At 37.9% G+C, this 22230-nt stretch overlaps 1 protein-coding gene across 6 annotated transcripts in view; it reads left to right on the forward strand.

The window, feature by feature from the left end:
- The window catches only part of MTUS1 (microtubule associated scaffold protein 1), an 89080-nt gene that overhangs the window by 10908 nt on the left and 55942 nt on the right, over nt 1-22230 (forward strand). For 5 of the 6 annotated variants that reach the window (XR_010884425.1, XR_001293558.2, XM_013949529.2 and 2 more), the window contains exons 3-6: nt 5364-5546; nt 9918-10049; nt 11291-11395; nt 12687-12734. Coding sequence is in view for 4 of the 6 variants with exons in the window: in XM_013949529.2 (XP_013804983.1) it covers nt 5364-5546; nt 9918-10049; nt 11291-11395; nt 12687-12734 (468 nt within the window). In the remaining 2 variants the exon portion in view is untranslated. The remainder of the gene's footprint in view (nt 1-5363; nt 5547-9917; nt 10050-11290; nt 11396-12686; nt 12735-22230) is intronic. The other variant, XM_013949530.2, reaches the window with a different exon arrangement.

A 22230-nucleotide genomic window follows, 5' to 3' on the forward strand; every position in this document is an offset into this window, starting at 1 on the left:
ATACAGTAGGTAATGTGATGGCAAATAGTACCTACGCTAGAAGAGCAGGCATGAGTTCAAGCTTCAGGCAGGGGAAGAGAGAAGAGCTCTGAACTTGGTAGCATTTGCAGGTGCTGAAAAGAAAGATTAAATGGGAAAGAGTTCAGCCTGAGAGAAAACAGGGAAGGGAGGAGTCTTGCTGATCATGGAGGGGTTTAACTGTGAGGAAATCGGCCAGACATCAGGACTAGGCCAAGCAGCATTCAATAGAAGCTCCAAGCTTGAGCATCTTTTTCTCAGTTGTTTAGGAGCTCCAAGGGTTTGAGAATGCTCTGAGCAGACCCCAATTGAAAATGTCCAAATTGCTCTCCTGAAAGTGGGAGTGGTTGAGATAAGGTTTGGTGTATTATTTTTTTGTTTGTTTTTGAAAAAAAAAAAAGATGCTTTGTAGCACTGAGCAGTTTTCCAGTTTTACTCTGAGAATATTGAACTGCAAGAGGAGGAACATATGTATACCAACCCATATGACTGCTAGCAGCTCAGTTAAATTTTTGGCACAAGCTTGCTGCTGTTTCCTTGATATCTGTGCCAAAGAGGAGCACTTTCCTAATGGATTGAAGATGAATGAAACAGTACTGTGGAAGTCTACATCAGATAGTTTACATGTTAAGGCAAGACAATTCCCTATCTGATTCGTTGTTGTTCCTTAAACAATTAAATCTCTCTAGTGTAAATATTTCAAGACCCAGCAATAGCTTAACATTCCCTATCTTTGTCCATGTTTGTGTTTAGCAGCTGAGGTATTGCTAGCAACACAGCACAAACTACTTTTTTTTTTTTTTCTGTAACTATAATAGTAATTTGAAACTTTCTAAGGGAGAATTTGAGAATTTGAGACTTTCATATTACTACTGGGCATTTGGTAAAATTGTGGTAATGTCCTATAACCACTCTTTACTCCTTAAAGAAACATCAGTATGTATATAATATAATATATAGCATAACAAATGCTGCTGAATGGTTAATCACGTAATCTGGGAAGCTTGTGGCCATTTGAAGTGTCTTAGTATTGCTACTGCTTTACAGTGCTCAGAATAGCAACTATAAACAACTATGTTAACATTAGTCAGCTGGAAACAATAGCTAAGGCCAGTACCTCTGTCCATGATTTACTTCCTCCTTTCTATAGGTACCAAAAAGCAATGTATTCTCTTGAAGACTTAATGCCCCTCACTTTACAAAGACCTCCTCCTGTAGGCTGAGTAGGCTTTTTTGTCATGCTTCAAACTATTTTTAAAAGTTGCAAAGTTTAATACTTCTAAAATAAGAGCCCTCAGTTGTGTGGGGTTTTTTTAATACTTGCAGAAAAATTCAGAAAAGTGTTAGACAAGAATCAAAAAGTTATCATACTGAGTAGATAAAGCAATGAAAGTTCAAAGCAGCTACTTTTGCTAGGGTTAGTGTTTCACACAAATACCTACTCCCCTGCCCCCCCCCCAAAAAAAAAAAAAACAAAAAACCCACACTTCAAAACACACCTTGTGTACTTAGTCTACCCCAAGTTTCTGTTTGGGAAAGGCTTTTGGACATTCGTTTCAAAGTGTCATATAGCTCCATGAATTGTTTCCAATTGTTCTGTGCTCAGTCCTAGATGTGAAATATCTGAATATGGTTTGAAACAGTGGACAATTAATCTCCAAATTGGTAAATACATCTTTAATTTTAAAATACAGCTAGTGTTAATGCCATCCCAAATTAGCTGCTACTGGTGCCTTACAAAATACAGGCATATATTTATTCTCTTGATTTGAATTTTTAAGTGGCTTAAAAGGCTTTTCTACTGAGAGTGTGTCTCTTGCCGTTTAAGAAGAAGCAGGGAAGCTGGCACTGTTAGGTAAATGTCACTATTAAACCAAACTGTGCTGATTCCTCTGGAAAGTATCTTGAGGCAGTATTGGCAGCATCTGTCTGGTACAGCTCCCTTGTGAGGGGGTTTAGGACATCAGTGTTTCTCAGAGGAACTAAATTGGAACTTGCAAAGCAGGAGGATGAAGGTGTATTCATCACAAGACTGAGACAGTCTTCAGGTTCTTGCAGCTTTGCTTCACTTGAAGCATGTTTTATCTGATCTATGTCCTACTGTAGGCTCTGGTGCCATGTAAAGGAAGCCTTCGTCTGTTCTAAACAATAATCACCAATGTGGGAGTTGCACAGGAGGACAGCTTGAGTTAGGATAGGAAACCTGACTTTAGAACTTCTTGAAAGATGTACTTTGTTCCTTGCTTATTTCCATTCCAATACAAGAGATACTTTAACATACTTGATGTAATGTAGTTGTTGCATAGAGCTTTTTCTGAAGAATTGCCAACACATTACTCCACTGCAGAGGAATGTGATATTTCTAGTATTCTACTGCAGTGACTAGATGAAATAACTGATGAAAGCCTGTTTTTTTTCAAGGAACTGTTGCTTGTTGTTTTTGTAATAAATGGTTCACTAAATATCCTACTCTCGTGCTTGTTTGCAGTACTCTTCATACATCATGTCTTCCTGCCTCTGTCTTCAGAACCTTTGCATTTATTTCTGTGCTGTTCCTTGCTTAGGGAATGGTGGTTTTTTTAAACACTTTATAAAAAACACTATTACTACTTCAGTAACTGCTTAATGATTCTGTGTCACAACTTAGTTTCTTCCTCAAACTGGGCTGTTAAAATAATTATTCATGCACTCAAATGCATTTTTTTCAACAGAAGCTTTATAGGAAAGCACTCAGCAGTAGAAGAATTAAGAAAAAAACCACAGGCCATCTGTAAACAGGACCCTATTTGATTTGCTTCTGAAACTGCACATGCTAGAACTTGTATTCACTGAATGTGTTTTGAGTATGCAGCTGGTTTACAACAGTGCCACATATAGATTTTTGCAAAGAAGCCAGGGCGTCTGGAAATACATTTATGGAACATACAGTACAAGAATAAGCAAGCATTTTCACATGCTTGCCTCTGCCCCTCTTGAGTGGAAATCACTGCAAATAAAACAGGATTTCTTTCCTGCACTTTTGAAGTGGGTGAACTTAGAGCCCCAGCACAGCAGGAATCAAGCATGCTACCCTCACCTTTAAACAATAAAATGCAGCTGATGTTACATTTGTTTTGCTAGCTGCCTTTGAAATGCAGAACTTTAACTTGCTAAGTCATACAAGCGTAATCTGCAGTATTTGTACAGTAGCTCTTGTTGTTATTTTGTTGGGTTTTTTTGTACCTAGTTTTGCTGAGAGACTATTTAGAAGAGGAGTCTGACTAGTATGGATTAGTTTTCTGGTATGTTGATCCATCTTTTAAAAAAAAAAAAAAAAAAAAACTTTTGGAAAGCAATGTGGAAAGTTTTAAAAAGCTCTCAGATTTGTTCTATAAAGTTCAGATGTTGCAGAAACTTTTGTCACACACAAATAACTTCAGATTTGTTGTCTGGACTGCTCTGTTTGAGGTGATGTTCGCAAGTGTTTCATTGCAATAAGTCATATTCAAATGTTCATTGCAATGACTTATGTACAAGAAATTCCAAAATACAGCTGATAACTTTGTCTTAGATTTTTACAGTAAGATTTTAATCTTTGATTTTACAGCAACACAGAATCAGTTCTGCATAATAATGCAAACAAATAGTAAAAGCACCCCTTGTAACAGGTCTAACATAAAGCATGTTTAATGATTTGCTGAAGCTTGTGCGGCACATTCAGTGACCAGTATTATATAGGATACTACTGCATGTTTAGTACATATTGTGATGTATTATAATTGAGTTGATCTAAACTGAGAGGAATAGCATGAACATGTCTTCCTTTACTAGTACTGTTCCTGTTTTTCCGTACTTGATACGAAGTCTTGAGTCAAGCATCTAATCCTGTCGCACCACCTACTGTTGAAATGCAGACACCGGGCATTAGTGTTTTCTTTGTCTAAATCTTCATGTAATCCTCTTTTTAACATCATGCTTTCTTGGTCTTACTGCAAATTGATGGTTTCTTAACCATTGATATTAGAGTGGAGATCCTGCAGCAAAACTAATGCGGAGCAAACTGGAATAACTGGCTAAATGTGTGGTATTTCAACTGTCTCTTGCACAGCTTAAGTGTAACTGAAATGTGGTTATAGTGGCAAGAATAAAGGGAAGGGTATTCTTATTTAAAGAGAAATTTGATTGTCTCAAGTAAAATGTAAAACACCTTAGGCATGCATATATTTATATTCTTTTTTTTTTAAGTAAGATAAACTATGCCAGTCAGACTTGAAAATGGCAATAACAGTATTAAGATGTATTTAAAATACCTAAATATATCTTCCATATCTCTGTTTTTGTTTCTGTACAAAAATGGTAGCTGCTTTTGCATAGTTATTTGGAGCATTATCTAAATATCTCAGCATCTAAAATGTAAGTCAGAGCTGGTAAAAGTTAGCTTAGTGCCAGCACAAAAAGTCTGTGTATACATAACTTCATTTGGGCCATTGTAATATTAATCTGAGCGCATATTTCTCAGGAATAAACTAGAAGTCTGATGTAACTAAACTGAAATTTTCTTGCTGAAAGCGTAGTGCTTCGTTAGTAGTACAACAGTAAACTTCTGTCTCCTATATAGATATGCTTCTCTAGCTATGTTTAACTTAGCTTTTGGGCACTTGTATGCAACAAGCTCAACCAAAACCAGCAATTAATGCAAAAATGCGTCAGCACCAGTGTGGCCATTAAGAATGCAGACCCAGGGAGTGCTGCCTAACTAGTGCTGCAGAACTCATCAGTTTTAGGTATATTATCTGAGCACAGCACAGTTTGTTTTTCTTGTGCCCCTTTTGTCCTTGAAAGGATGAAATTATCTTTTAGAATAGAAAAATAACTCTGTGCTATAGGGGGAAGACACAAACAAAAGAAACTTTCTTGGATTGGCTTTGAGCCAGAGGTGATATTTTTAGGGGATTGCCAGTACAGGTAACCTTAATATGCACAAGCTGTAGAATGCAAGAAAGACTGTGCATGCAAATGTCTGTCTTGAAGGCCAATCTTTCTAGGACTTGCTTTGGTCCTGAGGTCAGTATGCAGGTAAAACTGGATGCTTTAAACCCTCAGGACTGTTTTGCTGTATTTAGTGTTTTTATCAAGGAAAATCAGATAGTAGGAGCTGAAAACCTTGAAAGTATTGCTTATATTTACCATGCAAATATGAGGTAGGTTAAGCCTTTATATGTATGTTTTTATATGTGCAAGTCTAACTGTAGGCATGTATGTAGAAGAAGCAATTGCTTAAGTTTTTTTTAAGTCCTTTTTCATCCCTCCCCCTTTTTTCCCTGCCCTTCTCCTTTTCCCTCCCCACCCTCCACCCCAATTGACAGGTGTAAGAACCTCTCCCAGAGAGAAGCCTGCCTCCATGAAAAATTCTGCAGTCTCTTGCACTAGCTCTGGTAAACCGCTATCTAAATCCAAAGTGCCTGTCAAAAGGTCAGTGCTGGAGAGAACCCGTAGTGTCTCGTCAGTCAGTAGCACTCAGAGTGAGCGAAGTCTTCTCAGCAGTAATTGTAAGTATTGGTCAGTGTTTTGGGTTTTAGTTGATATCCAGCATCAACTCCTTGTTGCACAATCCCTTTGTAGGGAGTTATTGTCTGACAGACCTGTTAGTTCTCATCTTACTTCTCCTGCTAGTTCTGGATCTTACTCTTTTTGCTTAACTTGCAACTTTCCTTCTTAAGATACACAATCCAAAGGAGCTCAGAGACTTGGTTTTTGATTTGTTGAATAAAAGCTTTTGTGCAGCTCCTCTTCCATCATGAACCATCACAAAACCAGCAGGTGTTCTTGATCAGAAGCTTCCTTGCAGCATTTGGAGGAGGTGTAATAAGAAATAAGCGTGAATGCTGTGAATGGATTACTTGTCATAGTATTTGGAGCAGCACATTACAGGTCTTTTATACTAAATGCTTTTGTTGACCTAGGTTGTATCTTGTTTTTAGAGTTCTAAGACAAAATGCATAGCTGAGATTAAAAAACAGATATCTGAAACTATTTGTAGAAAGTGCAACTATGAATGGCTAGGTTTTTATCCTCTCTAATGTAACTGTAAGCACTGCTGTATGACCTGAACCAAATCAGTCTTAATTGATTAAGACTGGGATGACAAAAATAATGCAACTAGCTTTAATACAAAGTTCTACCAAGGGCCTGTACCAGCAGTTGTGGGAGTTGTAAGGGAAAAAGTGTGAAGGAAATAACACAACTGACTCTTAGTCAGACATGTCAGTCTTCCCAGCTATACGTATTCAAATGAGTACATTCAAATATTCTGTTACTATCACATCATCCGTTTTATCCTGGAGACTGGATAAAGGCATTTTCTTTATGCCAGATGTCTTTGAAATCTGTCTTGGACTGAAAGAGGACTGTGTGTTAACATACATATATAGTTTATGTATGCATATGCATGCATAAGTATATAATGCATTCTCTCATTTCTTTGTTTTCCTTCCTGTAGTGTCCTCATTAAAAATGAAAACCTACCATATTCCTTAAAGGAATAAGAGGATATGTAATAAAATATGTAGTACATGTTTCTCTGGAAGCAGATTGATTCTGCTTCCCTGACAGCCATGTTGCCTCTTGCTGTTCAGGTTTAGAACTGTGTGAGGAATTCCTCAGCAGCTTTGTCCGTGCTTCATTCCCCCCCCTCGCCGTAACAAAGGAAAGGGTCATCGCTTCATAACAATGACATGTGCTCTACTCAGATGAAGCATCCCAACTGATGGCTCCTTATTTAGTGTGATTTGCTAGCTGGTTTAATCTGTTTTGTCCACTGCCTTGAAGCTTACCATTTTTTTCCACTCTGATTCACTAAGAGCAAGCATGAGGAATATGAGAGGCTGAACATGGCTGCAGTCTCTCTGGCTTTGGGCTTGCTCTGATCCTTTTTAAATGACTATATCAGGAGGACTCCGCAGCTGCACAGAAACTAATTTTTCTCCTGATATTTTCATCAATTCTACACTAATACCACCAACTGAATCAGGAAGCCACTATGGTATTACCTTACTGACAGTGCTGATAGTAGGATCTTACAGCTTTTGTATTATTCCTTTGTTAGCCACCTTTACTGGGAAAAGAAGTAGGTTGGGTTTTTTTTGTTTTTAAAGCATGTATTTTGTTTTGTTGAGATTGCTAAATATGTCAGATGTTTTGGCTTGTTGTTTTTCCCTGAGATGATTTTCTTTGGATAAATTGCTAAACTTAATGAAAATTATTTGAATCTAGTCATAAGTTTTTGTGAGCATCGTGAATTTGGGTTACATATGATTCATGTTAGTATAATGAAGTTTTTATGGCTTTGAATCAAACTGGAAAGAATTAATAAACTTACCTTTTTGGTCTAATGTTTTCATGTATAGTGCTGTTCCTGTTTATTGTCTCATTTAGTCTACTAGGCAATGTTAGGAAAATAAAAGGCAAATCTGTATTTGCAAATAATGCTGAAATGCTTCTGTTAAATTAGTGGGGGACACGGAGCTCAAAATGGGTGGCTTATACTGTGAACATCATGGAAATTCATGACCAAAACTGTTGTTGTCCTGTGGACAGCATTAAATTGGCCAAGCTTAGCTTGTTTTGTTTAAGGAGTTTGCCTTTTGTTGGTATATAAAAGACAATGTTCCTCTTGCTGTGCCAGCTCAGTCCTTTGTTTTGAGATGTGCTTAAGGATTGGTAATTTCCTGTGACAGCATTAATTTTTTTTTTTGTGTGTGTGTGTGTCTAATGAGCATTTGAGTTCTATGATTCTTTCCTCTAAAGAAACTCTTACTAATATGAGAGATTTGGAAATCGTGAAGTTAGGGGTGCTGATGTTAAGTAATAAAAGCATATTTTTGCATACAGGCTTTAAGTTGGAGCATTGGGGGGAAAAAAATGAATTTTTAACAGTAGAGAAACTGTGAGGAAAATTTCAGCAGTAAACTGAAAATACTGTGATTGAACATACTGAAATGTTTAAACTTTGAGGTTAAGAGTAAGAATCCAAACAGGAATTGCATTAGAATAATTGCATACAGAGTGGAATAGTGTTTCAGTGTTTCAGAAGCTGATCATAGCAATTGACCTTGAGCTGTGTTTTGTACAGTTTTAATACTTCAGGAAAAAATCTTGTGGTGAGTGGAGGTTTTTAACCTTTTAGATTCTGGCTGGAGTGAGATAATTTCATACCTGTCAGTCTTTCATCAGAAGATTGCAATAGCTACTCTGAATTGTAGAAGAAAACATCTTTGGATCATATAATGACTAAGCTTTGCAAGTCTGCCTTTCTTTTCTGCATGTTGTGACTCCAGAGCTAACAGAGCAGTGCCTAACTAGTGCTGTGCCAGAAGTGTGCTTAGTCAAAGTGTTACTTCCTTGGCATGCTGCTGATTTATAAGACGATAGTGTAGCACTTTGTAGGCAACAGTTGGATGCCCACAGTGATCTCTGAGCAAATATCCTTAATTTAGTAATCTATGGAAAAAGTTACAAAATGCATAAGGACTGATGCTTTGCTGGAACAAATTAGTTTGAATTATCTGGTATTGTCAGTGTCAAACTCCACCAGAAAAACTGCATTGCTGATGTACTATACAAATTGTTCCTCATGTATAGATTTTTTTTTTGCAAATATTTAGCTTTTTTGCCTTAAAGTGTCAAATAAAGCAAATGTGGCCCTCCTGCTGTTGCAGATGATGTATTGATATATGGTCAAGAAGCATCACTGTGAAGCTGTTAACTTTATATGGCTTTACGCCTGTAAAATTAAATAGACACTAAAATCTTAGAGCTATGTGTATTGAGTCTTTCAGCATACAATATTTGATACGTAGTTAAGGTTACTTTTTTTTTCTTTAAATCTGATGTATGAACAGCTTTTTTTTTCCTCCTGTAAACTACTAGTTAAAAAGCAACAGTGCAAACTCTTTCAGTGCAACTAGTTCTTGCTTATCTCTGGTAAATGCAATGTAAATTTCTTAACTCTTAGTGTGTCAATATATGTATCTTTTTGGTATTTGAACCAAAGTGTACTCACCCATACTTATTTCAGAGGTCTGCATGCATGTGTGAGTGTCTGTATGTGCACCTGTGTTCCCCCTGCTGGAAAACTAAACCAATGCATTGACTTTCCCCAAACTTCTTAGTTTTTCTAAATCTTCAATTTTTTTCCAAATATAAATTTGCATTGTGATACTAAACCAAACCTCCTTGAAGTTTCTTTGAAATGGAATGAAATGTCTTCCATTGCAGCTACCCTATTAGTTGGAAATTTGATGTTGACATGAGGTAGCAATTGCTTATTGTCCTATCTGCCTCTTCGGGGGGGGGGGGGTTGAGGGAGGGGGGATTTCTTTTGTTGTGTCCCATCAGCTTCTCTCTGGCGAGAGGAGTGGAGGTAAGGTGGTCCTCTTCTGAGCTCTGCCTTCATTGGAGAGGTCACTGAGGTGCCCCATAAGGAGAGTGGAAGGAGTGCAGAGTTTTCTCTGTGGTGCATTGGTGGCTTAACAGTCAATTCTGTGGTCGGAATGACTTTATATCTTGATGATACTCTCTTCCTTGACTTATTCAAACTGAAATATATTCTGCATTTGCTTTGAACAGCAAGTTCAGATTTCTAGTTATGTATCTTAATCAATATACTTTTACATACATTCCCCTCTTGTGCAAAATTCAAAGCTTTGTGTAGTTTTGAGGTGTTTGCAACATTCAAACTAATGTGTTATGGTTCATCAGTCTGTTTATATAGAAGATACCACAGGTGTTAATAATATTTATTCCAACTTTTGTTTCTTCTAACTTTAGCCTCAAGTAAAACACACTTGTTTTAGGATTTAATTTTCCCAAAACTAGATACTGCTTAGAGCAAATTCTTTGACTATCCTTCTGTGTTGTAGCTACGAGTGCCACAATCATCAAGAATGGAGAATGGTCTTCAAAAACAGCTTGTCAGAATGGTACTTCTGGATCTCTCCCTTTAAAAGCAGTACCAAGACCAAGAATACACTCCTTGAAAACAACTCCAAAAGGTATCTGGGTCTGTTTGTAGCTAGAGTGGAACTGAAGTTAGTCTTGTTACGGTACCTTACCTTTTGCACTTGGTTACTTTGTGAACCAGTGGTTATTAAACACCAGTCCAGGAAAATAGTATGAGGAAGTAAAAATCACATCAGTGGTGCTTTGAGTTTAGTAACTATTTCTCTGCACTGTGATATGGACTGATCCAAGAACAATGTGACTATGGTTTGCCTGTAACCGAGCTCAGCCTGATGTGTTCTGCTAAATGGCAGGCATCATTGCTTGGATTTTATGCTGTTGCTGTTGCACAGAATGACTCTCTAGCTGATGGTGGTCTGCAGGGTTAGATGTACCTTGAATTTATCCTCAGTGTATGTGTGTCCTTTCTCATGCAGACTCTGCATTGTCTTCACCCCTTTCAGGAGGGAAAGGACTTTGGGGATGGGGTATTTTTTTGAATGGATATTATTAGATGAAGTCTCTCCTAGATGAATGTCACTGCCCCATTTTCCAAAGGGAAGAATCCAAGAAACAGCTTAGCTCTTCATGCTGCTTCCTCTTGATGTTCCTCTTATTGGCTGAAGTGGAAGTAGAGTCTGCTTTAATCTTTCATGGAGATAAGACAATTGTGCTTCACAATCTGGTGCTAAAAGAAACTTAGTTTAAATATATTTGCTGGCTTTGTATTAAACACTACTCTGGTTCCCACTTCCATTAGTGCCAGAGGATGTTGCAATGGGAAATGATCACAAATTGTGGAGTGGGAGACTAGATGTGGTGGTGGTGTGGGGAATTATTAGGATGGTTGTGTAGCACAGGAGCAGATTGCTTAGTAGGGCTGTGGAAACCTCAAAGATTGGAGCTTCTAAGACTTGGCTAGACAAAGTCATGATCGCATGTTGATGGTGGCCCTGTGCTGAGTGGGAGGCTGGGTAGCTGGCATGCAGAGGTCCCGTTCAACCAACAATTCGTAGCTAAGCTGTATTTGCTGCTAAAATGAAGTTTTTACTAACGCTTCCTTCTGCTTATAAGCTTTTTCTCAAGTTATGTTTTATTTCTTCCAATGTAAGTTCTGGTAAAGCAAACTTAAGTTTAAACATAGCTTCAATTTTTTAGAAGACTTTTTTTTTTTTTTTTTTAATTTAAGGATACTTGTGCATCTTTTGCTTTCTGTAAAGTGTAAAGTTAGACATGTCTTTAATTGTTGACATAACTGTACTTATAAAGCTGATCTAAGCTCCTGTATTTCTAGGAGCCAAGACCAGGTCTGCTTCACTGAACCAGTGCTTACCAAAATCATCTGGGCCATTGCACTCAGCAAGGAAAGTCAGTGAGGCTAGAAGCAATCAACTGTTGGGTAAAGTCAATTTTTTACTTATGTTCTTCAGTCCCTCCCCTCTGTCTTGAGAAAGAGTAGCTATGCTTTGTGACTTTGAAGTAACGGAGATGGTCAGTCTTTTCATTTCACTTGTGGTTCATGGTATTGGAGACTGACTCTGCAGAAGCATTTGTTACACATTTGTTTTATTCAGGGGTAAAAATGTCCGCTACCTCATTGAAACGTACATCCTATCATGACTCTAAACACTGGATAATGTCCCCTAAATGATGTTCTGTTACCTGCTTTTAAGATTGTATGCTTACAAGATGCAACCCAGACTTGCTTTCTGAAGTTTGTGTTTAAGCAAGATTCTTGTGCAAATTTGCTGCTCAACTTTGGCTGTTTGGGATAATATGGGCTTGACTTCCCATTTCTGCCTCAGATGCTTGTTTTGTTTTTAATTGTCACTTAGAATTAGTGACTTTTACCAGAGTGAATCAAAATAACAGATCTGAATCCTCAGGCAAGCTCTAAAACACCAGATTTTCTCCTTGGGAGCAAAATTCCATTTGTATGACTGAGGTAAGGGGAACAAGTGCAGTAATTCTGCAATGCAGAGTGTTTCATATTGAAATACCTGCTGTAAGGTCACAGACTATTTGAAGAAAAGCCAAATCCAGAAGGTGTTGTAAACAGACCTTTTATAAACTTCTGCACATAACTTTTTCACTTATACTCAGCAATCCTAAAGACTGCTTTCATTTAATTCATATCCTTGTAAATAATAAGGTTTTAATGTCAGTGTTCATATGGCTCTGAAACAATACAGTAAGGATAAATGAACCTTCTCGATGTTTTCATTTATATTTAACTTGATTGGCAGCACATTTGAGAATGCTATTATTTTTATCTGTAAAAAGGAGATTTAAGTAACTGGAGTGTATAGCTGGAAAAAAAGTAACAATGGTGTCACTATAGATAGTTCTGTTTCCTAGTGTCTGTGGTCCTATATGAACTGGGTAAAATAAAACAGTGCTACCTGACTTTTGTGATAATGATATAGTAGTGCAAGAAATTGTTTGGCTTAATAGGAATTCACTGTCCATTTTCCAAATAGTTTAACCTCATGTTGTCAAGTATTGCTGTCAAACATACTGTCAGCTGTCACATGAACAAAACTTAGATTATGTAGCTTATGAGGAAGTTATATGGAAAGATGCTCAAAAGAAACACCCCACCCCACCGCCCCCACTACTGGCTTGAATATTAATAGAGGTAAATTGCTTGAAGTGTTACTTCTTTTCACTTTCTTTTCTGAAAATCATAGGTACTCCTGGGAGAAATGGACCCCAAAGCCTATCTTCTTTTGGTTCTGGTGAGTTTTTTGGATGTATTTTTACATATGCCTGTGGTTCAACTTAAAATAGTTATATACATAATATATTGATTTCTTGAAAGAATAATTTTGCAACAAGTAATGCCATAAACCATCACTGATTCCCATTTCCATGGGTATAGAGAATAAGTTTTGTGGGGGTGTGGATTTTTTTCTGCTTACTGTCTTCTGTCTACCCAGCTCCTAGAATATGTAGTCTGTACCATGTAGCTGTCACTGACAGTTTCCAGTGAAGCATAAGGAAGTTTTAACAGTAACAAAAACATATGGCAGCCACACTGAAATGATCATTGGAACTTGTGTTGTGGTTTGAAAAATGGAAGAATCATGTAGAATAAGTTTTTTCTGGATGGTTCATGGTAGATTCCCTTTGATTTTTAGTGGCAGCAGTTTCTGTATGTTACTGCAGACTGCGCTTGAAAAGTTGCAATTATCTAAATGTGTTGATGTCTACTTGTATGGTGTGGGGGGAGGGGGGAGAAATGGCAGTTGATAAAGTGGCAGATGGCACCCCAGGATCTGGCAGAGTTTTAAGGACTTCATATTGATTTTGTTTTCTGTGTTTCTGCCAGTCAGGACACCTGGTGCTAGTTTCTCTCTGCCAGGAGCTAGAAGTCTTCAGATGAGATTTCTAGTTAAATGAGTTTGCCAACTCTCTTGAAAAGACTCGGAGTCTAATTGTTTTCCTCAGTATCAGGTTGTACTTGCTGAACTAAAAGCTGCTTGTAATTAAAAGCACTTTTTGAAAGATGCTGAAGATCATTGGAAAGCCCCGCGTCCCATAAGTAAATAGCAGATGTCTTTCCTAAAGAGGTGCTTCAGCCAACCAGATGTTGTGAATTTGATTCTGGAATGACTGGATAAAACAGTTCAGACCTGTAACTCTGGTATTGTGGCAGTGTATTTTTAATTTCCTGTAGTTGTAACATGAGTCTAATGCTTTACTCTGGACATCAAGTGTCTGCATATCAATCAAGTACTTTGCTTGAGACCTCTGTTACCAGTCAGGGTTTCTGTCAAGCAGCAAGTATAAGGCTTTGCATAAGTGCTTATTGTGTTTGTTACTCTTACTGATACTTGGCTGAACTAATGTTAGTTTAGGTAGAGCCCCGAGTCCGAGTTTCTTGAGCTCGTATGTGTAATTCTTGTATATGAAAGTGTGTAGAGAGTAATACTGCCAACAACTTAATCGTCGTGATTAGTTGGTTTGAGGAGACTATCAGTAAGCAACAAAGTGTATTTCTGGACTAGAAATAAAAAATTAAATTCCTCTTCCATTTCTTCATGATGATCCTAAAATGTAACTGTTGTTTTTTCAAAATCTATTATGGCATTTTCACTTTATTTTCAATGGAGAAAAAGTTAGTGCCTTTCTTCCCCCTCTTTTTTTTTCTTTTGCTAGTTTAATATTCTTCTTGTGATTCAACTTTTCCAAGCTAACAAAGAATGTGGCTACGTAGCTTTGAAGTGTTATATTTGATGCTATAAAAATGGTTATAACTGCAAATTGGCCATAGCACTTAGTGATTCTTTAGTAAATGTGTGGGGTGGTTTTTTTTTTTTTTAGTAAAGCCTTATTTTTGCCAGCTGAATAGCTGCATTTAAGTGTTTGCTTTAGCAGTTTCCTGTGTTGAAAATCAGCTCCCAAAATTGGACAATATGTTAGACTTTTGATTTTGTAGCTTGTACAGAGTATTAGTACATTGTCCCATGTATGTCATGCAAAACTTTTTCTTTCTTTCTTTCTTTTTTCACTTTGTTAAACTTTTTCCCCCATCTTCACAATTGAGGATAGTTTTTACAACAGAGTAAAAATACTGTGTAGCTGTTTGGATGTTCTGCAGTACAATGCCTTCCATTTTAAGAAAAGACAAAGGATCTTCTTAGGAATGAACTGAAATAATGCCAGCTAGTACCATGTGAAAGGAGGCACTCTTTTTTTAGTAGCCTTGTTTTTTATAGTAAAGCTTTTGTTCTAATGATTTTAACTAATTAAAGCTTTTGTTCTTACATTACAGTGCCATAGTTAGCTACACAGTTTTTAAACCTATTCAGTGAAGAGGTCCAAACCTCACTTGTCTTTCTTGCCCATGTGCTCTGTTTGGAGAGTCAGGACTATAACTTCTTGCAACAGAGCTTTGATAATCTGATTACCATATTTATGCATTAGTTAAATGTCTAGCTCAGTTATTAATGTTGCATTTAGTGTTACTTCATGAATGAAAAAAAATCAGGTATTTCTAGGATATGATTTTTGTTCTCTGACTGCTTGTGCTTTTATTCATCCATATCCGCTGCTGTCATTTACAGCAATGATGTAAAGCCAGATCTGGTTAGACATAAAGCAAGATGCAATGCGTTGTTAGGATGTCTGTAGAGTTGAAGAGAGTATTTTTGAGCTCTTCGTGCCTTGTTCATGTTAAAACAGATTACCTTAAGAATAATTCAGGAAACTGGTGTGCAAATATCTTTAATATTTTCAAGTTTTTTAATGTTCTACACTGGGAACCTTCTGTGGTGAGGTTAAAATCAGGAGGAAGATCCTGCTTCCTAACAGCTGATGGTTTGTCTAGCACTTAAGTGCTCAGGATATAGAAAAAGAGTGTTTTAGTGCCTGTTGAAATTGGGCAGAGCAGGGAGGATTTAGGTCCAGGTCCTCCACATTTCAGAAATGGTGTCTCTGAGTAGTTTTAGCTAGGAATTTCATGACAGGTTTGTTGAAATGGAATTCTCAGTTTCATGTTATGAAGATCTTCAGCTTTTGTAAGCAGGTTGGAGTTGCTTATTTCTCTTTCTTTCCCACTCTCTCCAAAAGAGCCTGGAAATTTTGCAGAAAAACTTGGAAAGCTTTGTAAGCTCTATTGGGTGAAATCCAGTGTTAGTTTACCGAACATAGTTAAGATTTTACAGATTGGAAATTCTAGCAGTCACAGAATGTAACTTTCTGTTTGTGTCTCTTGAAAACAAACAGAAAGATCGAGTTTAAATCTCTTTTTACAGACACTGGTACTGTGCATTGGACTGTTCTGTTCCCTTTCTAGCTGCAATAAAGAGCCAGCCATAGTCTTTTTTTAGATGTTTTTTAGCCCTGTGAGCTATGAGGACTATCTGAATGACAGCATTGTAAGGATTAGCTGGAGCTGGTATGTTTATTACTGTTGTCTGAACTACCTTTTAAATATCTAAAAATTCTCACTGTTTTTTTCCAATAATTAAGACTACTGTTCCTACTTTTTTTTTTAAAGTGACTTTAGAGCTTTGCTACTGGTATGTCAGCCTGATGGTCAGCCAAACTGTCTCATGTGATTGAGCCTTAGAATGCTTTTCAGGCCAGTCAAGAATGTTCTTAAAAACAGACAGCTAAACTGCTTAAGTGGTGTAGCTATTACATGTGAACTGGCTATAAAAAAGCACTATCTTCATCCTGTCATATTAAAAAAATAAAAATAAAAAAAAATCTAAATCTGTGAGAGTATGCTGTTTGTGGGATAGCTTACTCTTATTATGTGTGTTCACTAGGGTAAGATAATGGGAGATGAAATGATTTTTTTTTTTTTTTTTTGAAGAATTAGCAATATCTATCAGCCTGAAATAACCTTTGAAATCTGTTACTTGTTTGGTTAGATTTTTCCAGCATTACAAAAAGTATATAGTACAACAGCAAATTTAAGGATTTAATTCCTTGAATAAGCACTAATATGCTTCAAAAGTCATCAAAGTGAAATGGCTACTACTGATGTTCAGAAAATGCCACCCTAAACTCTAAATTCACCTCTCTGTCTGTCTGTCTGTCTGTCTGTCTGTCTCTCTCTCTCTCTCTCTCTCTTTTTTTTATATGCAGTGTTTTCCTGAGATCATATATTTGCCAGAATATAATCTGGGATGCAAGAACTGAGACACATGTGAACTCGGTTTTCATATATTCCAGACCAGTTTCTTCAAAGGTCAAGTGGCTGCATCAATGAATTTGTGTTTTCCTAGTGTTCTTTCCAAACTTAATCTTCTGAAAATAAACACTTTGAGAAGGTTGTCTTTTGTTCCATGCTGAAAATCAACACTTCACCACTCTTTCTTTTTTAATAATTTCCGAAACCCAAGACTTGCTATGAAGTAGGGTAACACATGGACCAGCTCTATTCAAGTGGTGGTATTTTGCTAGGAAATTCCCAAATCAGTGGACTGAAAATGCTGGGATCTCTTTACAATCCCCACCACCAAGGATTTGAGGTGGGTCCTATTGGTTTTCCCATAGTGACAGAGCTCATTCCTTAGGCCTTTTGTAACATAACACAAATAGTTTCCACACTATCAGGTCTGTTTCTTCAGTTAGCACTTTTAAAAAAAAGGACCTATTTTCTGGATTTTGAGTTAGATATTTCAGACCTGTTTGCTATTACCTAATTCCAAGCTTCTGTGAGAAACTCGTTCCCCAGCCTAACGCAGCTGTATTCCAAACTGCTGATGACACAAAGGTAGGCAGACTTCCTTCTGAGGGAATGTTTGCCCTTCGCTTCTGTGGTATCCGTTTTGATGTTGGGAAGGAATGCTTGTAGTTCACTTCTGTGGTGCTTATTTTAATGCTTCACAGTAACAACCCATGCAACAGAAGAACACAGTGCTACAGTTTTCTCCCTCTTGTTTAAATATTGAATACATGAGCCTCTACAGGAGCAGAGGGAGCAGCTGAAATGGGTATTATATTACCTTCTTGAAAATGTCATCCTAGAGCAGTGCTTTCTGTAGTCTCTTCGTCTCTTCTCTCTCTCTAGTTAAACATAGATATGAATCTCTTCTGATGTTTCCAAACAAGTCTTTTCTCTCTCTCTTTTTTTTTTTTTTCCTCCCTCCTGTCCTCTGTGATTCTCTGAAATACCTTAGTTTATGCACACTGTTTTATGTGACTGCGGTAAACACCGAATAGTTAGATGTCATTGTAGTATAGTATAGTTCTTTGGGACCCTTAACTTTAAGGTGGTATCCCAGAGGAAGGGGGTTTTTTGTTTGTTTGTTTTTTTGTTGTTGTTGTTTTTGTTTTTTGCTTTTTCTCTTACACCTCTGTCTAGATCACTGAAGCTTAATATTTTAAGGTATGTTGTGCTAATATGAGTAACAAAACTCCATTGTATCTAGTAGCAATTTTTATTCCAAGCACTGTAGGATTTTTACTGTGAGTAACTTTTCCAAAATGACATTTTTGTTAGAGACACCCTCTACGTGGAATATAACTTGCTGCTCCCTTAAGTCAGAAGTTAAAAGCGAAGTGATTCTTGTGGGATTTTTATTGCCATTCTCAATTCTGAAAGAGTGCAAACAATGTAAATGTCATCACTGGGGAACAAGAGACACTGGTTAGCCTGATTTCTGTAGCTGTTTGCCTGGAAATTCACTACAGTATCACTTGGAAAAGCTGCTGACTTTATAATGGTTAAAAGCCTCTGTGTACTAGAAGAAACCTAAATTATTTAGAATTTTAGTTCATACTTGAAGGTGCAAGGGAGAGGTTATCTTTTTCTTCAAGTGAGGATTAGAGCTTAAAGTAAGTCCTGAAACTGCAAGCTCCTGTCAGCATGCCGGCATATGTTGTTGCCTGCAGAAAGACTAGCTTTTCAAACTGGAACGCTGGCTAGAGCAAGATCGTCACAGGAAAGGGGGAAGGAGGTGATAATTTTCTGGAAATAAAAACTAAGATACAAATGACCCTTTTGCTGCTTATAGGATCCTGCTTCTCACTTCTCTTTTTGCATAAGCAATCACCTTTCAATTCTTCCTGCATGAAAGCATGCCAGTAAAGCCCATCTGCTCAGCTCTGACCATGCTGTCTTATTACATGGAGCCAGTTGTCTTCTGCCTGGTGTTTTCAGATCTATAGATCTAACTTTTGATTTAGATTTATTTGCTATGAGATGCTTGTCCTGCTCTGATGGCTCTTAGTGATTGTTGTGTGCGGAAAGAGGAACAGAGGCAGCAGGAACACATACAAATAACTGTAGACTTGGCCTCAGGAGGCTCAACTGAAGAACCTACAGATGCTGGTGTCCTTTGCTTCCTCCTTGTCATATTGCTAGTGTTACCAGGGAGTGGCAGATGCAGTGCTGGGATTAAAACAGATGTAGCCCCACCATCAATCTGACAGTATCGTCAGGTATTAATGTATTTAGCAACACAAACTGACTTGTGTGATCATTATGGGGAAGAGCCTCTCTGTCCATGTTGATCACCTCTTTTGCCCTTGGAGTTGGGGAGAAGACAGCAGTACAGGGCTGGTAAGGAGAAGCTATCCATCCTTTTCTCCCATCAGTGTTGTGTACCACTTCCTATTTTATTTTGCTCTTTTCTGATGCTCTTTTCCATCTCCTTTATCTGATGTCAAGATGGAAATAGACCCCTCTGTGATCCTCATTATGCATCAAGTGTAGAGAATGCATGTTCCTGTCACGCTGAGTTTGGATCTCATGGAATTCATTCCTAGTTTTGTACCCAGTCAAAAGTAGGTACTAAATGGTCTTAATAATGCAGGTATGGAGTTGGGGCCAATGTTTTCCTCAGCACAGGAAACAACACTGGCAGATGCACAGACACCACAGCGGTGTAACATACAGCTCTAGAAATACTAGATTGGAGGAACCTTTCTGTGAGTTTGATCTCCCATAAGGAATATTCAAATAGAGACGGTCAGTCCTCTCGCTGACTGCTTGTCAGAGCTATCTGGATTTTGGATGCTAGATGAGACTGACATGCTTCTGTTGCTTTTTATTAATGCTGTCAGGTCCTACTTCTGCATAAAGCAGACTTATTCCAGATTTGTGGGATTTAGCAGGATTCCAACCCCAAAGGCTAAAAAAGTATTTTCCCCCTAGACATAAGATTAAAAAAAAACAACCAACCAAAAACAAAACAACAAAAAAAGCCACCTTATACTATGTCTGTTTCTTCATGGTCTATTTGAACTCGGACTGGGAGTGGGGAAGAGGGGCAGTGGAAGAGGAATTTTGGGAGATATGTTTGCTTGCTCCATCAGACCTCACGGAACAGTCCTGTCTTTGGGAAATGGACAAAATGGGCTGCGGACGGCAGAAGGAAAACGGGAGTTGTGGGTTCCATGTGAGCAAGAGAACCTGGTATGGGCTGGAGTTTGAGGAACATTTGAAGATTGGCTGTAGGCCCAGTCAAAGTCTAAGGATGCCTTTATTCTGGGAAGATTTGACAATAGTGATCTAATATTTGAAGAGATGGACTAATGAACTATGCTGAAAATGTGAGACTACTCTGACATGTTTTAACAAGCCTTCTGGCTTACCACTGAGAACTATCTCTAAGCGTAGAGTCCATAATCTTCTAACACAAAAAAGGAAGTGCTATCATTGATTCTGGTGCTGGATTAGGGAGGAGTCTAGAACTGCAGGCCATTGGAAAGGTAGGCAAGCACATGTTGTTAATGCCAAAATTCCTCAAGCTAGAAGGACTGCATGATGGTGACGTAGCAGGAACTACATGCGTGCATGCCTGTCTGTGTGCAGAGGTTGCCCTGAGAACTGAACAAAAAAGCTAGTTAATTTACTGCCTTTTGTACTTATTCTGAATGGTTTTGAGACTGCAAGGACCAAAGACTAAAGAGCAGTTAAAGTACTTCAAAGTTGGTGGTACACCACTTTGCTGGGAAATAAATATTTTGGAACACCATCACAAGGCGTTCAGTGATATTCTTTGGCAGTATGCTACAGAGGTCTGATTTTCTTGATGCTGGGCTGCACGTCTTTTGCAGTGCTTACATATAGCTGCTTTGTTGTCATTGCACCAGCTTGTGTGATGTCAGAGATGTGCAGAGACAAGAATGAAGCAACAAAATGCTATTTTTAGTTCTAGTTGATGTGGCATATAAACACTAGAGAATTTAAAATTTTATGCTTCTTGAGCAAGTAAGACATGCTATTAAAATATAATAGATAAGTGGTAAGAAGAGGATGGGTAAGGCATCATAGGGATGTGACCTGTCAGTATGATTATACTTGTTTTGGGTTATACTTGCTTCAGAGCAAGTTGGTTTAATGGATTCTGGAACTCGAAAAACTGTCGGAGGGATAGATGCTGGAAAAGATTACCTGTGGTTTGATGAAATGGTAGAAGCAGGGGACTGATGCAGGGGAAGTACCTAATTTTGTTGCCTTTAAAAGGTACAAAGACTGTGGAAGCTCTTCAGCTGAATCTGCAAGCAACCTGAGTAAGAAAATATGAGCTGTTACTGTCTTGTGTCCCAGAATGGCTGTTCTTAAGTGGTACTTGTGTTGTCCCTAGGCTTATGGCTGGCCACCAAGGCAGCTACTGAGTCTGGACAAAGTAGTGAACTGTGTCTGTGCTTTACCCAGAAAAGTGGTCAGTGCAAGTCTGTAGTGCTTAGCAGCATATATTTCTAGATCATAGTCATAGGGAAAAATGCGGTGTTTTGAAATCTCTGTAGTGGATAGTGACTGCTTTAAGATTCCATTTCTCTGTTCTCTAGGGTTTTTTTTGTTTTGTTTTGGTCTTTTTGCTAGTGGCAGCTGGGAGAGACCAATGTGTTTGTAAAACCTTTGCATATATTAAATAGTGAAAAAAATTTTTTTTTTAAGAGGGCTAATTAAATAAGGAGACAGCATCTATTTTGAAGGAACTTCTGTAGCACTGCTTGTTTGCTGTAGTGTTTGGGTTCATTCAGGATCCAGCTGGCAGAGTTTTGTTTTAATGTGAAATGGATGCCTGCTTCCTTGTTCCTATTCTGATAAACTGAAGCATCTGCAGTGTTGAGCTGCCAAACTAAATAGTACTTCTGTTAAGCAGTCCTCAAGTACTTGTTACAGAATAGACTTATTTGTGGATTTAAGACTGTAAATGTTGACATAATATTTAAAGCCAAAAAACTCTGGTAGAAAATGTTAGCTGATAATTCTGTTTGGATAAACTCAAGTCAGTCAAAAGAAACTGCTAAAAATGAGCCCTGAAATGATCTACAGTGACACTGAGAAGAGAGGAGAGCTGCAATATGCCTCCAGGAATATTAAAGTAATCCTCTCCCTAACAGTCTCCAAAGAATAATTATATGATCTGTGACATTACTGGATGATATATTCAGCTGGGGAGACCACCCACTTCCTCCTCCTCCCTTTTTTCCTCTTCTAGCTCCCAGCCCCACTGAGTCCCATAGCAGCTTAAGCATGAACGCTCTGATGTAATTCAGAGGCTGTTGGTTTTCTGAATCACTAAGTCTGTTTTATTCTGAGGACAAGCTTTGTTTCTGCAACATCTGGTGGGGAGAGGCTGCCAGCAGCATCTACACTATGGATATCTGCTTTTTCTGATTTTGTTTGTCTGTGCATAAGGAATAAGGGCAAAGGAATGGAGTTCTGAATTATTTATTTATTTATTTATTTTTTTAAAGCAAGAATTGCTTGACTTCTGCCAGGGGTGAATTAAAATTATAGTATGTGACAGTATATGGAGG

Source organism: Apteryx mantelli, chromosome 5 (assembly GCF_036417845.1).
Source record: "Apteryx mantelli isolate bAptMan1 chromosome 5, bAptMan1.hap1, whole genome shotgun sequence".
NCBI classification, from domain to species: domain Eukaryota; kingdom Metazoa; phylum Chordata; class Aves; order Apterygiformes; family Apterygidae; genus Apteryx; species Apteryx mantelli.